This window comes from Prosopis cineraria, unplaced genomic scaffold, assembly GCF_029017545.1.
Source record: "Prosopis cineraria cultivar Desert tree isolate PC_DT_omini unplaced genomic scaffold, ASM2901754v1 PC13, whole genome shotgun sequence".
Classification (NCBI taxonomy): Eukaryota; Viridiplantae; Streptophyta; class Magnoliopsida; order Fabales; family Fabaceae; genus Prosopis; species Prosopis cineraria.
In genome coordinates this window covers 33,913,697-33,933,014 of record NW_026555344.1, presented here as the reverse complement: position 1 = coordinate 33,933,014, position 19,318 = coordinate 33,913,697, and the positions used below count along the sequence as shown (strand labels likewise).

Below are 19,318 nucleotides of genomic sequence, written 5' to 3'. Positions count from 1 at the left end.
ATCTAGCGAGTTGGCACAATCCAACCTGCAAAAATGCTAGTCCTCGAGCTAGCCTATAACTCATTTACCCAGTGCTACTAGTAGAGGTGTCAATTAGGGCTGACCCGACCTTAAAAAGTTGGCCCTTCAAGGGCCAGGGTTTAAACGGGCTGACCTTTTTAAGCTCAATTATATCTCAAGGCTCTATTTTTAGTAACTCGGCACTGACCCTCAAGGCTAAGGCCAGCTTTCAAGGCCTTGGCCCTAATTATTTTTTTATTTTTAATTTAAAATTTTAACAAAGTTATTACACATCACATTAAGTCAAGAAAATAAAATAAAATCAATTCACGCAATAAAAATTTTAAATCTGATAAAAAATAACACACAAAATCAATTCTGACATCAATTACATATTGATAGCATTATCAGCTAAATTTTGATGATCTTCATCATCATCAACATCAATATGATTTGATCCTTCTCCTTGTAAATTCTCATCAATGAAAAATATGTTAAGCTTTTCATTTCTTCCTTCTTCGTCCTCATTATTTGCAATAAATAATAAACCAAAATCATAATTTTAAAGTATTTAAACAATGTAAAAATATTCAAACAAAGCAAATAATAATGTGCGTGTCTATTGTCTGAATTAGAAAGTGAGTGCTGAATTTGAGTGATGTGGTATCTACTTTTTGTTTATTTTTTAATGTTATTTTTTTCAAAAAAATATTAGGACTTAAAAAGGTCAATCCCGACCCCAAAGGGCTAGCCTTTTTATTTTTGGGCTTAAAAGGACTACTTTTTTAATGACCAAAGTAGCAGCCAGACTCTCAATTTTTTTGGGTTCAAAAGGGCTTGCTTGACGAGTTCGGACCTAATTAATGGCTCTAATAGCCAGCCTTAAAACTTGTAAGTTCTTGATGATATTATGAATCTCTTTCTTATTCCCAAAAAACAAAAAACGAAAAAAAAACCATAACATTGTTACCCAATTATGTATATAAGTAATTATTTAAATTTAAAGTAATGATGCAATGTTTTGCATCTCTTGTCACATGATACCTTGTTCAAATTTTCAAATAAATAATAGTAGGAACATTTATACACACACACATTACACGTAATATTTATACTTACAATTATAACATCAAAATTTGATTTCACGATTTTTAAAATTATGTGTTTAATTTTATTAATTGGATTAAATTTTGTTGCTATATTACAGGTATTATCAAAGCAAGTCATAAATGTTAATGACTAATAAATATAATGAATTATCGTAAATATTTCATAATATTTCTCTGAAAGTTCCATGCTTGTGAGAGGGGTTTTCTTCTTCCTCGGTTTGGCGCCACAAAGAGGGAAACTTTTGCATGAAAGCTCAGCAACTGTGTGATTGGACAAAAGCAAACCAGAGAAATGGAGCTGCTAGTGCTTACCCGTTACCCAATCTTAAAGAATACCAAACCCATCATCTCCTTCCTTCCTCTGTAGCCGAAACCAGAACTCCCAAACAATCCTTTTCCTTCTTCTCCTCAGATTCTCTTCTCAAAGAAAAGCATCCTTCTTCTTCTTCTTCCTCCATTATATGATTGCATCCTCCTCCACCTCCATTATGCCTCAATCTCCATTCCTTTTACCCAATCTCTTCTCTGAAACTCAACCCCACAAATGGCCTCCCAAGACCCTACGCTTCGCTCCCCTGCACCTGCAGTTATTACACTCACGCCTTTCAAGTATTCCAACCGCGTTCTTCTGAAAACCCTATTCGAATGCGCCGATCAAATGCCTGAATTGATCGGCCAGAGGGTTGTGATCGGTGGGTGGGTGAAGTCTTCTTCTAAGAATGACAAGAAGCTACCGCCACCGCCACCGCCACCGACTCCGTTACATGGTGGTAAAAAGGTTGATCAGAGCAGGAACAAAGATGTGACGTGTGTTGAGATTATTCAGTCTAAGATACCTTTCATTCGATCAATTTTTGAGGTTTTTGGAAGTGGATATGTTCCTACCAAGAAAACCGAGTCTGTAACTCATATGCCTATGCCTCCCCAGCCTTCCACTGTGCATCTCATGGTCACGGATGGTTCGAGCGTTGCGAATCTCCAGGTGCATATGCTGCTACATTTTTTAACATTCATACACAGTTTGATCATTGAAAATATATTTAATGGTTTAGATCTCGGTTTTTTCCTTGCACAAATCAGTAACATTCTACATTGTGCAGTTTCTGCAAATTTTGAGACTTAGATATAAAAATCATTTTGACGACAAACAATGAATCATAGATTTTATCCTTTTAGGGGACAAATTATATAATTACTCTTTGTTATTTGTCCCCAGTTTATTGTGTGAATGCTTAGTTGTGTATTCAGTAGGTTGATTTTAATGAAAGTACAACTGATTCTGTTAATTTTGCGGGAGTCTTGAAAGATGTTGTGGCTTTCTGCAGATATCCTTCTCATGCATATGCAGTCATATATTGTTGCCTTGGTCTTCAGATATTTTTGGACAAGGATAAATGCATTAAACAATTATGTACTAATGAGTCAGACAATTATTTTAGAGTGATTCTAAATAGATGCTTGCATTGCAAGCAAAACAAAAAACCAGGTTATACTTTATGGGGATCAACTGTTCATGTCAATAACAAAAAATAGCTGATACCTGATAGTGGTACCACTCAAAGGTGCACTTGATCTGTATGTGATCCAAGTTATCATGATCCTCATTGATATTTGAAAAGTTGTAGGTGGTTGTTGATTCATCACTGGCTTCCCCGAGCAAGCTTATGCCAACAGGAACCAGTATATTAGTGGAAGGTTTATTGAAGAAATCATCACCAAAGGGAAAGCATGTTATTGAGCTTGAAGCTGACAGAATTCTCCACATTGGGACAGTAGATCCTGAGAAGTATCCATTGTCAAAGAAGCGATTGCCATTGGATATGTTAAGGGATTTCTCTCATTTTCGGCCTCGAACAACTACGGTGAATTTGAACACACTCTCATTCTTCCTCCTTATCACTTTGCAGTTTACTGGATCATTTTTCCATTTTCCAACATGTTGGGTTTTCTGATAAGGAGCATATTACTGTCATTTCATTTGTTTTTTTTTTTTTTAATAAGCCATTGCATATTGCATATTTGCAAGAGATGATGATTCCATTACCATGTGATCTGGAGACTTTTGGTCCAGTTGACCTTTCTTTATTTAGTATCCAGCCACGTTGCTGTTCAATAGAATTTGCTATATGCCTTTTTCAAGAAGTAATCTTAGTGTGTAGAAATAAATCTAGTTATTCATCAGTTTTTAAGGAGTTTTTTTTTTTTTTTTATTGTGGGAAAATGTTGGATTTTTGAACCGACTAGGTCAAATGCATTGTTCTTCCTGTATTTAAACTTTGAGATTTCATATTGATTTTCTCTCACTTGTTATGTCTGTTCTTTTGAGAATATTGTTTTGAAATGGGCCCTGCTTATGCTCCATCATTCATGTATCTTAATAGTAGAGCTAGCTAGTAATATAACAACATGCTTGTCATCTTATTTTTTCTGATTTAGATCTCTATCATGATAACTATATTATGAGAAATATTAATTTCATTATTACTCAAATTATGTGTTTTGCATAAATTAGGTGTCGTCTGTCATGCGAATTCGTAGTTCCCTCTCTTTTGGCACCCACTCATTTTTCAAACATCATGCATTCTTTGATGTGCAAGTACCAATTATAAGTACATCAGACTATGAAGGATTGGGTAAAATGTTCTCAATCACTACCGTGGATCAGAAAGAAGACAAGGAGAAGCTAAACACCATTCATGAGAATGAAGACGCTGACCTTGAAACTGTGAAGGCAGCTGTAAGAGAGAAAAGCAACATAGTTGAGAACTTGAAACGAAGTGATAGCAACAAGGAAGCACTGGTTGCTGCAATTCAGGATCTGAAGAAAACAAATGAAATGGCATCACAGTTGGAAGCAAGACGAAAGACAAAATCAGCATCCTCATTTAAGGCTCATAAAGTAGATTCTTCTGAAGAATTTTTCTCTTGCCAGACATATCTAACTGCTTCTGGTGGGTTGCATTTGGAGAGCTATGCGTGTGCTCTTGGAAATGTCTATTCATTTGGACCTAGATTTCAAGCGGATAAAACAGATTCCTCAAACGAGCAGCAGAAATGTGGATGGTTGAGGTTGAAATGGCTTTTGCTCAGTTAGAGGTATCCTTTCTTTACTTCAACTTGCATTATCAATCTTTGAGATATTCAATCTGTTATATTACATCTATTTAGAAGCAGTATAATATCCAAGGTATTTCCATGCAATGCTAAATTAGTACTGAGTTTTTTCATTTAATTGGGGCTCTGTTGTAGAAAAATTAATGATGGTTTATCTCTTTTAGATAATGTATTGATATCTAGGATGAAGTAGAGTAATATAGGAACTGACTTAAGGATTTTCAGTTTTCTGAATTAATGCTTTATTTCTCAAGATAAAATTGAGCTTTTGACAAACAGTGGTGTATCTCAAAATGAACGGGCTGCGAACCAAAGATCACAAAACCTTTATAATCAGGATGAATTCTATTTTTACTATTGGTCTTGACTTCTAAGTTTGATTGAATCTTGAAACATTTCTCGTGAACGTCATATGCTAAAAATTATTAGTTGTTCCCAACGATCTTTAATAAAATGTTATAGAAAGAAATATTATGTTGCCACTCTTCAACCTTGATAAATATTATGTTGCATGAAATGTATCTATAATTGCTATGACCTGCCCTGTACCTTGCCTCTGTTTCTGACATGAAAAATGTTATGATATTCCCCTCTTAATAAGAATTGACATTTAATCCCCCCCTTTGATGTGAGACATATGCTTATTTTGTTGGGTCCAATCTTTACAGGTATTGGCATTAAGTACTAATATACTATTGGTCTCCCAAGTATAACAATCAAGAAATGGGTTTATGAGTCTCTCAGATGAAATTTCCACCACTAACTTTTGCAATTATTGAAAGTTTCTATTTTCGAGTGACCTACAACATAATATGCAATTCTTCAATTTTCAAGTCAGAATTTTCCTTCAATTTTCATGTGTAATTCTTTCTTCGTACTGTTGTTGGAATTGGGAGGCTTTTGTACTGTTTGTTAACTTCTTTTTTTTTTGGCAGAATTCCATAAATTGTGCCATTGACTTATTCAAATACCTATGCAAGTGGGTTGACGAAAATTGCTCTGAAGATATGAACTTTGTTGCCAAAAGAATTGACAATGCCTGCATCAGTCGTCTTCGGCAGACTGTATCAGATTCATTTCAAATTGTGTCCTACACGGAAGTGATTGATGTTTTGAAAAGGGTACGCTATCATGTACTCCATAATTATGTTCTTACTTGTTTCATCTTTTTCCATTCTTGAATGAAAATAATGGAAGCTCTTAAATGTGATATCTTAGTTAACAATATTTCCAAAGGCTTAGCCATTGATAGAACATAATGGTGCCATGTAATCTATATAGCCAACCCTACCTAGTGGGATAATGCTTGTTGTTGTTGTTTATCTTTCTCCCTTCCTAAAATATATTAGATATTTAGTCTTGGTCATTTAATTGTGCTCCCAGGTCACAGACAAGAAATTTGAAACAAACATCCAATGGGGTGTTTCCCTTACAACAGAACATCTGAGGTATGGATATTCTCGTGATATATGTTGTTTTTTGGGTTTTGCTATCTGTCAGTCGCTGAAGTGTCTCCTTTACCAATTTAGCTGCTAACCATTCCCTTCACTGGCAGTTATTTGGCTGATAACGCATTCAAGAAGCCTGCAATAATCTACCACTATCCAAAAGAAGCTAAGCCATTTTTTGTTCGTGTGAATGATGATATGGAAACAGTGGCAGCATTTGATCTAGTTGTCCCAAAGGTATGGTGAAACATGAGTTCTAGCATGGTCGGGGGACAACGAAATTTTTGTTCCCTCAAGTTTGTTGCTTTTATCGATTTGGTTCCTAAAATTTAATACGTATCAATTAGGTCCCTAAAGTTTCAAAATTATATACAATTAGTCTTTTTGGTTTGAAGGGAAAATAATATCATGAGGACTAATTGTATATGGTTAAAAAATTTAGAGACTTAATTGATAAAGATTAAACTTCAAGTATCAAATCGATAACTAAAGCAAATTTGAGGAATAAGCAAATTCATTATCCTTACAATGGACGTAAGAATTGCTTTAAACCTCTATCTGAAGGATTTTGATCATGAAGCACGTCTAAGTTGTTGTTCTTGTTGTTTTCAAATAGCTAATGTTTACAATCAAGAGACATATATTTTCAGGTCGGAGTAATAGTTTCTGGTAGCCAAAATGAGGAGCGTCTTGACATGATAATCTCAAGGTACTGTCTCTCTCATTTGAGTGTCACATTTTAGTACTCTCTCCAGTTCTTATTATAAGGCACCTCTCTCTAGTTTACTAAAACTAAGAAGAGGTGCTTAAGTTATTAAATTTGTATGAAAATAAAATAAGCTTCCAATTTTACCCTTATTTAAATGAAAAATTTTCAAATTTGCATTAATTCTCTCTCATAGTTAATAAATTTAAATAAGGATAATATTAAAAAAAAACATAATTAATATCACATCAAGTGCCTTATATTAAGAATCAAAGAATTTTTCTAGAATTCTTCCAAAAAGAATATTTCACATTCTTCCTGATCTGTATTCTCATGTGATGCATACTTTCTTAGCAAAAACAAATGGTTTAAGCATCTTCCTTTTCATCATTCTATGGCAGAATTGAGGAGTTGGGCCTGCCAAGAGAGCAGTATGAATGGTACCTCGACCTTCGACGACACGGAACAGTCAAGCATTCCGGTTTCACGCTTAGGTTCGACCTTTTGGTTCTCTTCATGACAGGCCTTACCAATGTCAGAGATGTTATTCCTTTCCCCAGAAGCCATGGCAAAATCATGAACTGATTGTGTTTTGGAGTAAAGTTCAATCTGAACACTCTCAGCTCAAAGCTCTGCATTTGTTGCAGACAGAAAGAAAAGTAGCAGCAGCTTGTATTTTTCTTTCATGCGTAAATATGTAACCTTTCAGGGCTTGATGGTGTGTGCGCGTGTGTGATCATTTTCAAATTTCACTAAAGCATAATGTATCTGAGGAAGTACATAACTGGAATGAAATTATTCAAATCTTGTGCAGTTCTTTAAAGTGCCAGTTTGATTTTGTCTTTCATAATAGTATACGGAATCTGTTTTTCTAAGCAGTGGACACTTTGATCTTAATTGCATGTGTAACTGATAATTCAAAATGATATTTGATAATTAAAAAAATCAAATTAAAACATAAAATCCGAACCATTCAGCTAAGGTCCAAATTTACTATTGATTAGGACTTAGGAGCAGGAATGAAGAAGCTGCACCACTTTTAATATAGTATTGAAAACCGAGTGATGAATCCTTGAACCAGTGCTTTGATAGGTTCAATGGAAAATTTTGTTCATAATCAGTTTGATCATAGTGTAATTATAATTTTGACCGTTAATGCCTGAATTTTCGAACAAATGTCTTAACTGATTTAATAATTAATCTGATCTTCAGTGCCTTAATTTATAAGTGAGGTGCATTGTAAGTTATCTTTAGCTCCATACCAAACAAAAAAACAGGGAGGCAATCTAGTTACATCTTAAATGACAAAAATTAGCAGAAAAATGACAATATGTATGAATTCATTTAGGCATACACTCTTTTGCCCCAAGTGGTTAACCACAGGATTCACTCAAACTCAGAACGTGTTTTTATTAATTGCCTTGCAACTCGGCAATGCAAATTATTAGTCATGAAAGTTCCGTTTTGCCCATGAAGCTGCCAAGTAATGGTATGCCACCGGTGATCAATCAGTAATGATGACAGGAAAAGTACAATATTAATTATGAAAAATGATAAAGAGATCTCAAAAAAATTAATTAATTTAAATTAGGTATCAAGTGTTTAAAAATTTATAATTCAATCTCTCAATTTTACAATTATATTGTGATAAATTTATAACTTATATTTTAAATTTTAATAAAAAAATAAATTTTTTTCTTTAACTGCATTAAAATTTAAAAAATTAATTACAAATTCATCACAATGCAATTTTTAAAATTAAAAAATTAAATTATAAATTTTTAGAATTTGCACTCAGGACTTAAATTAATTAATTCTTTTAAGACTTTTTTATCATTACCCCATATAATTAAGAAAAAATGATAGTTAGGTTCCAAATGAATGACTTAATAATAATTAAGTGCTCAATAATTTTTTTTTACAAAATAAATTATAAATATTAATTCAAATAGTTACAGACAAAAACTTTTGTTATAATTTAAAAGTTTATATTTAATATTTAAATATTTATTTATAATTAAAATTCCTCAGTGTGTAATAATTTAAGTTATATTTTTAATTTATTTTTTAAAAAATTTATCAAAATTTAACTGGTATTAATTCATTCTTTTGATATTTAATTGTCATTTTTTCAATAATTAATTAAAAGATCCAAAAGTGCTATGAGCGCAGAACTTGATACACTGTGTATTTCTGTGCATCCAAAAGCACTAAATAAAATGATAAGCCAACTCAGAGTCTAAAGTATAATGTGTTGTCAGACACAGAGGGGGGGAGCGCAGAGCGTGGGGACGCTTGTAACTTGTTACTTAGAACTTCGAAATATTTTGAGAGCAAATTATTGACCAAATACTGAATTTTTTTTCAAGGAAAATGACCAAAAAAAAATTACTCCCACAGTTTAAAAATATAAAATATTTTTAATTAAATTTTACTTTCTAATAAAATATATACTTACTTTCAAACTAATCCTATCTTTTTATATTTATCCATATTAAACATCCTATAATAAATATAAAGTTATTATTAATAAGGACACTTTTGAAAAAAAAAATAATTACACTTCAAAAGGTTAAAAATACCTTACATTTTTAACATTTAAATTCCTAAAAAATACTTTACATTTTTTAATAAAAAGAGTACTAAATAACATGTAAATGATAATTATATGCAAAATGTGATAATTATTATTGGGTTATTGGACAGTCTAACATCTAAACTATAGATTCAAAAATATCTAAAATTTTAAACTTATTTGTTATATAATATTCTCTTTTAACTTTTAAAAATGATGTCATTTATCATTTACCGTTAATGAAAATTGACTTAGATCATTAATTAATTAAAAATAATAAAAAATAATTTTAAAAATTAAAAAAATGAAAAAAAAATTTCTTGAAATTGGAAGATGTTTTGCAGTTACTTTTCAAAAAGAAGGCTTAGACATAGGAGAAGAAGGGGTTGTGACTTGGATGTAGAATATAGAATTGAAAATATGAAAAATGACTACTTTATTTTGGACATTGTTCTTCTTCTTCTTTTTGAAAGAATATTTTGAACATTGTTAATGTAAAATGTTGATAGCAATTTATCATATTTATAATGACTATTTCAATTTTTGTAAATGCTTGTGTTGTGTATTAATGTTATGAGAAATAATAATTTTATTTGAACTATTGACTAAAACGGAATAGAAAATTATGAGTTTCTTTTTGCCATTTTTGTTTATAAGTCAAGTGTAAAACTATTAAAAATCAATTATTAGTTAGGATTGAGAAATAACTACTTTAAATAGCTACAAATAAATACTAAATACCAAGTTCCTCTCTGCAAAATTTTTATAGTCAAGTCTAACTAAAAAAAATTAAGTGATTACTTTATTTATATTATTGATTAAAATGAAATAAAAAATAATAGGTTCCTTTTTATCACTTTTGTTTATGAGTCAAATGTAACTACTAAATATCAGTTACTAGTTATTGCTGAGAAATGATCACTTTACAACCAAATAGCAAATGACAGGTGTCTCTTTATAGACAATTTTATCAGTCAAGTCTAACCAAAAAAAAAAAACAGCGATTGATGCTTTAATTTATTTGGATTATTGACTAAAACGAAATATAAAATGACAAATTCTTTTTCTACCATTTTTGTTTATCAATCAAGTGCAGCTACTTAAAATAGATTACTACTTATAATTGAGAAATAATTACTTTATTTAAAGAAATGACTATAGCTCTATAGTAAATAACAATTGCCTGCTTGCAATTTTTTATGATCAGTCAAGTTCAACTAAAAAAATCAGTGATGACTACTTAATGTTGGCTATTGACTTTTTTTTTTACCAGCGGCTATTGACTAAAATAAATAAAAATTAACAAGTTCATTTCTGCCATTTTAAATTGAGGAAAAATATATCATTTCACAAAAAAATAAAACATCAAACAATTTTTTAAGGACTACACGATAATTATCACATCTCATAATACTTATTTGTTATTTTCACATTTTTAAGGGTATTTTTTAGTCATTCTCCCAATACACAGATATTTAACACAATATTATACACCAACATTGTCTTCAACTTTTTTTTTCTTTCCTAAAAAATATATTATACATTGAACTATTAGCCTAATTACAAAAGAATCTTGATTGAAAGATTTGCTGGCCAGGTCTCCAGATAATGCTTCTGTGTCTCACAGCAGAAGTTCGCAGTGTATTTCTCTCATGCTCATTAATAGCCATTAAAAAAAAAACAAAGAAAAGGAAAGGAAAAAAAAAACAAAAACAAAAACAAAAACAAAAACAAAAATCTCTCCCTCTCTCTTTGTCTTTCTCTCTCTTCCTATATCTTTCTACAAACTTCGACATTATTCAGTATTCACTGAAATATATATCTGCTCATTTCCATGAATGGTCATTTCAGAACTAAAGGCAGGCAAGGATGGCCACCAACACCAATAAACCTCTCTCTCTGCTCTTCATTACCTTCCTCTTTTCAGCTCAGCTCCTACAAGGTCATATCTGCTCACCTCTCTCTTTCTTTCTTTCTCCTTCTTCTTCTTCTGACGTCTGTCACTGAATCTGCTGTCAGTTTTTCACCATTAATTCGAAGCTTCTACATGTCCCTTATTAAAAAACTAACTTTCCTGAGTTTCACTTCAGTCCCAAGTTTCCCAGAACAACTTCTTCTTCTTCTCCTTCATATGTCTGCAACTGAATATGGTTTCAGTTCTTCACCATTGCTAAGCTTCTAGATATCCTTTAATTAACACACTAACTTTCCTGAAGTATATATCCCGTTTCATTGCCAAGTGAGCAGAAGAACTTATTCTTCTTCTTCTTCTTCTTATGTCTGTAGCTGAATATATACAGTTTCAGTTTTGCATCATTGATAAGCTTCGAGATATATATATATATATATATATCAGAGCTTTTGTTGAACACACACTCACTTTTCTGGGTCCCTCTCATATGTGTTACAGCTACAATTTTCTGAAGAATGAATTGTTCATGCATCTGAATCTTTATAACTGTAATTGTTGCAGGAATAGAAACCGAAGGATGGTTATCTCAATCCTCAGATCAAACCCAGAAACAGCAACAACAAATAAGTTTGGAGGTATATATACCACACAACAAACACCATGATCAGTATAATCTATATATATATATGGTTCTGTGTTTGAGTCCAGAAGCTAATTAGGGTTATGGTTTGAAGGACATTAATTAAAATTAAGGAAGAAACTAACAGAGATATAAATGTTATTGTGAATTGTGATTTTCAGGGAAGGAAGATGATAGGATCCACAGCACCAACTTGTACTTACAATGAATGCAGAGGGTGTAAACATAAGTGCATAGCTGAACAAGTCCCTGTTGAAGGCAATGATCCTCTCAATAGCCCATACCATTACAGATGTATTTGTCATAGATAGATCATCATCATATGTGTGTGCTTTGTAACTTTAGGGGACTATCGTATTTTGTTTTCTTTTTTTTTTTTAAAAAAAAAAATCTTTCTATAATTTGATAGAGACTATTTATTATTTGGTTTAGCAGTTTTGAGTCCTAATAATCTTTCCTGCCATGTGTGGCAGATTGTGTGATTGGATGGTTGAGAGATAATTAATTATATAAGCTGCAATCCTTTTGCATTTTTGGTGTGATTTTGGTTGGTGTAAGTTTTATTATTGTTCAAAGAACTTGTGTTTAGTGATAAGTGTTCTTTTTTTTTTTGGGTTTTTTCCGCCATAATATATGGATGTTGTTAATTTGTGAGATGTGAAAGTAGAAGTATATAAGTGACAAAGTGTGGTTAGAAATATCTGAGAAATTGACATTTCTCAATTGGCTTATTATGCATGTAATGAAATTTTTAATATTTTTTGGCACGTTCTTTTCCATGTCTTCTTCACTCACATCATTTCATCAATTAATTGTAAAAGATCCTTAGTGAATAGTGACAAAGGAAATCAGAATTTTTGTTTTAACCCATTAGAGTTGAAAGGAATTATTATTTGTGATTTAAAAAATAATAGTCTTAAAGCAACACGAAATAAATACAAAATTAAACTTGGTTGGATGGGTAGAGTAGAGTACACTTAATTCCTCTTAAGTAAAGTTGAGGGTTCTAATCTTATCGATAAAAGAAATCTTTTTAAGAGATAAACTTCCAATAATTAAGCCTCAATCATAATACTCGATTGATCCAATAATACTAACTTAAGTATAAAGAATCTATGTATAATTTACAATCACAACTTATATGAGAGTTTCCAAATAGCTAAAGATATCTATATGAGATTTGCAAATATTTATATTTTTATTAATTATATCACTAATATATATATATATATATATATATAAAAACTGTCCCAAAACACTCTTTCAATTACTAATGGATTTGTTTCTTTTATCAATTTTATATGCGCATGTTAAAAACGATGTCATAATAAATGTTATCATTGTTGCTTTGAAATAATTAATTTAAATTGTAAAAAAAAAATCAATACTAATAAAAGAATAATAAAATAACCGTGTCCATTTGTTTTGGTTTTATATTGCATATTTATATTAATATTCCACCTTTTGTTTTAAATTTTAACCTTAATTTAATTATTTTCTATAAGAAAGGGAGACACATCCATTCACACAGGCATGCATGTACATGAACATATAATCAGTGGATTCAAACATATGACCTCTTCTAAATAAAAGAGGTGATGTTGCTATTAACCACTTGATATGACAAAGTTTGAAGTAGTTTTTAACAAAATAATAGAAATAAGTAAGTAATTTAGAGTAATTATTCAATTATTATTTTTGCTTTTAAAATATACTCAGACTTCTCTTAAAATCAAAATTAAAATATACACACACTAAATTTCTTTTGTTGATTTAAATATCTTTCATTTGAGTAAAACCCTCACGAAGTTCAAGCCATCGATGTAATGTAGCCAAAAATAAAAAATAAAAAAATCTTTCACTTATTTAAACATATGTTCTTTCAAATTAATAATTGAGGTGAATTACATATAAAAATGCATATATACTATCTTGTTTTTTTCAGAGGGGAAAAATAACATATTAAAAAAAAAGAAATTGAGTGAAATGTAGATGACCCCACTAGCTAGCTAGTTTAATAATGTAATCAGCAAAAATAGAAGTATGTAGAGTTTAGGGAAGAGTGGTCCCAAAAAATTAGGCAAAAAGTGACAAGAGATCACATGGAGGAGTAATATGTATTTGCAGATAATGGCAAAACAATTTTATGAATAGAGCAGTGAGGTCCCATATGTTCATTCATTAGTGTCAATCTTCTTCTGTTTCTTTGTATTTGGACTCTACTCCCACATTATGCTTCCACTTTGACTGCCCTTATCATATATATTCTCTTCATTTCATTAATTTAATTAAGCCATTAATTATTTTTGTGTAATATGACTTATTTAATCAACACGGTTGTGATTCTGATTGTAATACTTCTCTTTTGGTTATTTCTACCAGATTATTGAAACATATCTTAATTTAGTATCTTGTTTGAGTTTGGATATTAAAAGGACTCCTCTGCTCAAAATTATTTGGTGTTTTTTGAATTTTGAGAGATATGTTTAAAAATAATATAAGACATTTTGTCATTTTTCTAGGAGTAATTAACGACATTATTTTAGAAATGTCCTTCATAAATATTTGAAATTAATGAAATTTTCGTATTTTTTCCATTTTTGTGACTAAATTAACCTATTAAATAAGAATAAATATAAAATAAGTAAGTAGTTTTGAATTATGTGAACCGTTTTCTTGACGTGAAAAAGATAGTTAACAATGCTTTATAATTGAATGAAAGGTGATAAGTAGTATTTGATTTGTGTAAAAACTAAAAACCTCAATTATTTAATTTAGACAAAAGAAAATTAGCCATCTCATATGTGTATCTATTCTTTTCCTGTTATTGGTAAATCACTTGCTATCTTTTGTATACATGTGAGGCGTAGTATCTTCCACATTTATCTTGATCTTTTCTCCAATCTTTCATGAACTCTCGTCTTCTTCCACCCCCTTTTCTCATTTCACTGTTGGTGTCAACCAACACTGTTTGTCGCTGTTCTCGATCTCCAGTGAATGAGTGACAATTATTTTAAATTAAAAGAAGAAAAAGTAAAATTTGAACAATTCAAACCAAGAAAAAATATTTCTATTGTTCCATTCCAAGAACAGTACTAGAGGATCAGTTCACTTTTCCATCTTGGATCACATCCACAATTCCCTTTTTAGTGATTGATTTGAAGAGCAGCATGTGTCCAAACTTTTCAATTTTCATAGTAAACTATTGAAGTAGTAGTGAATCTGAGATTAGCAATAGGTTAAAATGTTATTAACAACTTGAAGCACTAGAAAGACGTAGAATTTAATCACAATCTTTCTTTCCTTAACCATCTGTTTGAAGATCACCCCTTCCATGAAGTCATTCAAACTTGTAATTTTCTCCTCAGAAATTGGTCTATTTCTATTAATTTTCTTTCTAGAAATGTCGTTAATCATGCCCACAACTTTGCTAAAGAATGATGATTGATTACACTATTGTGGTTGTTTCTTTTGTTTCCTTGTAATGATTCTTTTTTCGGTTTATGAATGATTTTCAATTTTTATTCAAAAAAACAGAAGGAAAATAATAATGAGAGAAAATTATTAAAAGAATAGAAAAAGAAAAGACAATTTGCTTCCCTAACACGGTTTTTTCTTTAGTTTTCTTACTCTCTACAGGGAAATTAGAGGAAAACAAGGATAAAAAAATATCTTTTTCCTCTAGCTTTTCCTCAGTTGTCCCTCCTCCTTGTAAGGAAATTAGTGGACAACAAGGATATTTCTATAATGTTAAGTTTAAAAAATTACTTTTCATCGTGTAATGAGTTATATATAAGGAAAAAGAAATATGTTCTTGTATTACAGGATGTTTCAAATTTTCTCATATGTTTCCAGGCTACTTCCAGTTTTACAATATGGTTCTTTCTTCCTCCTGACCTCAAGAGACTCTCCTCACTTAATTAATCACATTCTCAGGCATTTTTGTGCTTATTATCCTCTTCGTTTCTTTTAATTTCCCTCAACTTTTAAAGGATTTCTCACACAAAAATCACCCACCTATGGTTTCAGCTTTTATTTCTTAATAAACATCAGTATATTCTTAGGAGGGCTGTGGGATAGGGTCATAATAAATTAGACAAGCAAAATTCCAAATGGTTGATAACTTTCTTGAAAGTTTGATACCCAGAGCATTCATTTATATTATTAAATAAGGTAGTGGGGCATTCATTATCTTCTTGTCTTGCCCATTCACCAAACATTCTAAGATACCGCGTGCTTAGTTGTACAAAAATATATTTGTCTGCAGAAGAATCCAGACACCAAGATACAACAATAATTGAACTGCTTCTCTACTAATTTTGACCATCTAAGCTTTTTAAAAGAGGGTTAAATTAATTTATGCACCTATAAATTTCATATATTCCATAAGGTTTAAAGTCTGAATGTGCCTACTGAGATGAACTATAACCTATGGACCCCAAAACAAAAAAATAAATGAAAAGAAAAGGACAGAAAGAAAGAAATTAAGAAAGATCGTTGGAACCATCTTTTGTTAGATAGTTTTTCCTTAACCTCTCTAAAAAGCAAGGGTTTTAATTTCAAGGAAAGATTTAGCCTAGCCATGGGATATTTTCACCAGGTCCATCAATTCAGACAAGACTATCTAATACAGATACCAAGAAATTGAATGTAGAACCTATAAAGCTAGGAGAAACTAAGATCTCTTTCTCCCTTAAGACCAAGAAACTATAGAATCTGCAAGTAAGCTCAATTTATCAAGAGGAGCTAACTACTGATGGTTGGCTCAAGCTATCTTGAGTTGTTATTACTAGTTCAGCAGAAGCGGCTCTACCAAACCTGGACAGCTGAGGCTTGAATTCTGCTATGTGGTGAGTTCGAATGGAATGGCAACTCAGAGTGCTCTTCTTTTCAGTGATTGAATTATTGTGATCTGCACCAATATTGCGGTGGAGATGACACCTAAATGAACCTTCATGGGTGGTTGGAGAACAAGTGCACATTTTCTTAGACTCTTCCCGTGATTTGTTTTTGCTTTCACTTTCATTTATATTTGCCTTCTCATCAATCATCTTCTTTGTTGGAGCCTTAAATAATTTCCCTCTTTTTGGAGTCTGCAGATTCTGAGTAGAAACGCAGGTCTTCTTATTAGATTCAATAGTAGTTGATGAAGTTGTGCTTTCCATCATACTCGCCTTTTTAGTCCTCTTCGTCAGTACTGCCTTCAATAATTCATCTCCTCCTTGATTACGTTGATTTTTCGTTTTAGTAGCCCTGAAGATCACAACAGAAATCAAAGAACATGAACTGAACCTGTGAAGTCAAAGCAATTTGAGCCTACTATACCAGTTCCAGTTTATTGTATACCCAATACATAGAAGAGTAGTGTCTCGAACTAAATAGCCTGACAATTCATTTTTTTTTTTTTGGTACACTGCAAAATTCAGTTAAATCTCACACTACACCTCCACCAAATTCTACGGATAAACCTTACATCACTGAGCATTTTAAAACATGGAAACCAGTTACACCCATGAAAAACACGAACAGTACCCCATATTAAAGAGTTAAAAACCCAAGGAAACAGAGAAAGGGTTAATTTGCATGCATCATTATACATAATAGATTCAACATCAGCTAATCAATTCAAGTACTTAAGTTTCCAAATCAGTGACCCTGAAATTGAGCTTCCAAGATCTAAGCTAAACATTGATTTGGACATCAGAACATTGCATTGTTCTATTCAGAAACACCACATTTAATTCAAAGATTGCGAAAGATGCACCGAAACGAACGTGATTTCAGACAAGCAATATTTCATACGACTTCAAGACAATCTTGATTCACGGCAGTACGGAGCTGAAGACTATCAAGTAATCCCTCTATAATTTCCCATCAGATACTAACATAGATTGCGAATCTTCTAGAACTTGCTAGGTATTGCTTAGAAACAAAAATCAAATAGGAAAAAGAACAGCGCACCGTAGAGGAGCGGTCTTGAATTGAGAATCGTGATCGGAGTTCTTCTTCACTTCTGCCGCCATTATTGGCGTCGAATACAAAACCAATCAAATTCGATGTTATGTTTAGTCTCTGTATCGGGCAAAAAAATTGAAAGACAACAATTCAAGAAAAATTAGTGAAAAAGTGAACAAAATTATTATTAAAACTCGTACGAAGAAAGAAGATCAAGTAGTTAAATTAAATCAACTTTAAAGAATCTCACACCGAAAAGAAAGAAAGATCTTAACGAAACCGATCTTTGATGCTACACAAGGAGAGAGAGATTAAGGGGGTCCACGTTCATGCATGCAGGGTCTTGAAGTTAATTAACACCTGGGAAGTGTTCTTGGGGAATGAGGAAGTAATGAGGCGTGGTGGCTACGTGTCATGCAATTAGTGGCCCAATGTATCAGAGGTACGTATTTTCGAGCTAGAATTTCTCATCAAGTTTATAACAATATGTGACTGAATTAATCTAATCTAGATGGGCTCTGCGCACAATTCTCAAATTAGAAGCCGCAATGTTTACGATTATGCAAACAATTCGACTTTTATGAGTTATACATACATATTTATTAATGGGATAATGAAATTTTCTGTTGAGTTTGTCTAAATTTAATTTTATTAATTTAATTCTTTATATTTTTTTTAAAGGAAGAATTTCAATAAAGACTTTTAGATCAAACTAATTTAAAATCAGAACCCTTAAATTTTTGAGAATTCACTGCAATTCAAAGGTGCTGATTTGATATTAATTAAATTTTTATGAAAAATGATAAAATTGCCTCTCATTTAAATTAATATCAAAACTTTTTTATTTTATTTTGTCATTATCCTACTTCACTTGTTAATTTATTTAATGTTGTTAATTGCCTTAATTAACTTGTTTTTATTTTATGTGTTTAAATCATCTTAAAAAAACTTGCTAGTTCTTATACTATATATTATTCATTTATTTATGGACTGTTGTTTATTATCCTACTTTATTTGTTCATTATCAAACTTTCACTTGATTTCATTTCAAAAAAATGAACAGGTGAAGGAAGACAATTAACAATATTTTATAAGTAAATAAAAAAGTGAAGTATAATAATGAATAAGTGAAGTAAGACAATTTTCATATTAATTTAAGTGAGGGGCAGTTTGGTCATTTCTTAAAAAATTTAATATCAAATCGGTACCTCTAAAATGTAGTGAAATTTCAAAAAGTTAGAGGCTTGGAATTTAAATAAGGATGGTCCTAGGGTCTTTATTGAAATTCTCCCTTTTTTAAATTATAATGTTAGTCCTTTAAGTTTTAAAAATTAAAATACAAATTAACTTTTAAATTAATCTAATGTGTAAAGTATTTTGATGACTTGAAATGTATATGTAGCTAAATAAAAAAAAAAAAGTGCCCCCAAATCAATTTAACTTTTATCAACCTAGTCACTTTACGATATGTTTTGTTCTTTTATTTTTAAAATTTTTTAGCCTTTTCTATTTTCTACCTAAATAATTATTTTTTCATTAATCTAAATGTCATTAATATTTTTGTTATCCATATTAGTAGATTATAATAATTTAAGGGACTGAATTGATAACTAAAGTAAATTTAAGGGATTAAAAATTTTATTATTCCTATATATCTAATGTTGATTTTGAATAATATAATTTTAAATGGCGTACTATATATAAATAATATATTTAAAGTATATGATATATTGTTAGATTTAACAAAATAAATATTGATATATTTGATTTAAAAAAATCACTAGAAACAGATATCAACTAGGCATAAATTACAAGTTTTCTTTGTAAGCTTAGGATTTCCTCAAAATCATACCTTTATT

The 19,318-nt window shown here is 30.9% G+C and overlaps 3 protein-coding genes across 4 annotated transcripts; 2 read left to right on the top strand and 1 right to left on the bottom strand.

Moving 5' to 3' along the window:
* Window positions 1-1,424: 1,424 nt before the first annotated feature.
* On the top strand, window positions 1,425-7,200 carry LOC129291351 (asparagine--tRNA ligase, cytoplasmic 2). The gene is given in 9 exon segments (XM_054928644.1): window positions 1,425-2,091; window positions 2,735-2,971; window positions 3,622-4,144; window positions 4,147-4,205; window positions 5,159-5,344; window positions 5,607-5,671; window positions 5,779-5,908; window positions 6,322-6,380; window positions 6,779-7,200. Coding segments are annotated over 9 exon segments (1,881 nt in total). The 5' UTR covers window positions 1,425-1,653; the 3' UTR covers window positions 6,963-7,200.
* Window positions 7,201-10,740: 3,540 nt separating this feature from the next.
* On the top strand, window positions 10,741-11,879 carry LOC129290162 (EPIDERMAL PATTERNING FACTOR-like protein 9). The gene is made up of 3 exons (XM_054926868.1): window positions 10,741-10,894; window positions 11,426-11,499; window positions 11,666-11,879. Exons 1-3 carry the CDS (start codon window positions 10,822-10,824, stop codon window positions 11,813-11,815), a joined length of 297 nt encoding a protein of 98 aa, XP_054782843.1. The 5' UTR covers window positions 10,741-10,821; the 3' UTR covers window positions 11,816-11,879.
* Window positions 11,880-16,006: 4,127 nt separating this feature from the next.
* Window positions 16,007-17,832, bottom strand: LOC129291846 (uncharacterized). Of its 2 annotated transcripts, XM_054929397.1 has the most exons (3): window positions 17,712-17,832; window positions 17,466-17,576; window positions 16,007-16,757 (listed from the first exon to the last, which is right to left on the bottom strand). In XM_054929397.1, the coding sequence occupies exons 2-3, from the start codon at window positions 17,525-17,527 to the stop codon at window positions 16,241-16,243; spliced, it is 579 nt and encodes a 192-aa protein (XP_054785372.1). In that variant the 5' UTR covers window positions 17,528-17,576; window positions 17,712-17,832; the 3' UTR covers window positions 16,007-16,240. The 2 variants fall into 2 exon arrangements, with proteins under 2 accessions (XP_054785372.1, XP_054785373.1); XM_054929398.1 differs by lacking the exon at window positions 17,712-17,832 and having other exon boundaries at window positions 17,466-17,660.
* Between the last annotated feature and the right edge of the window lie 1,486 nt (window positions 17,833-19,318).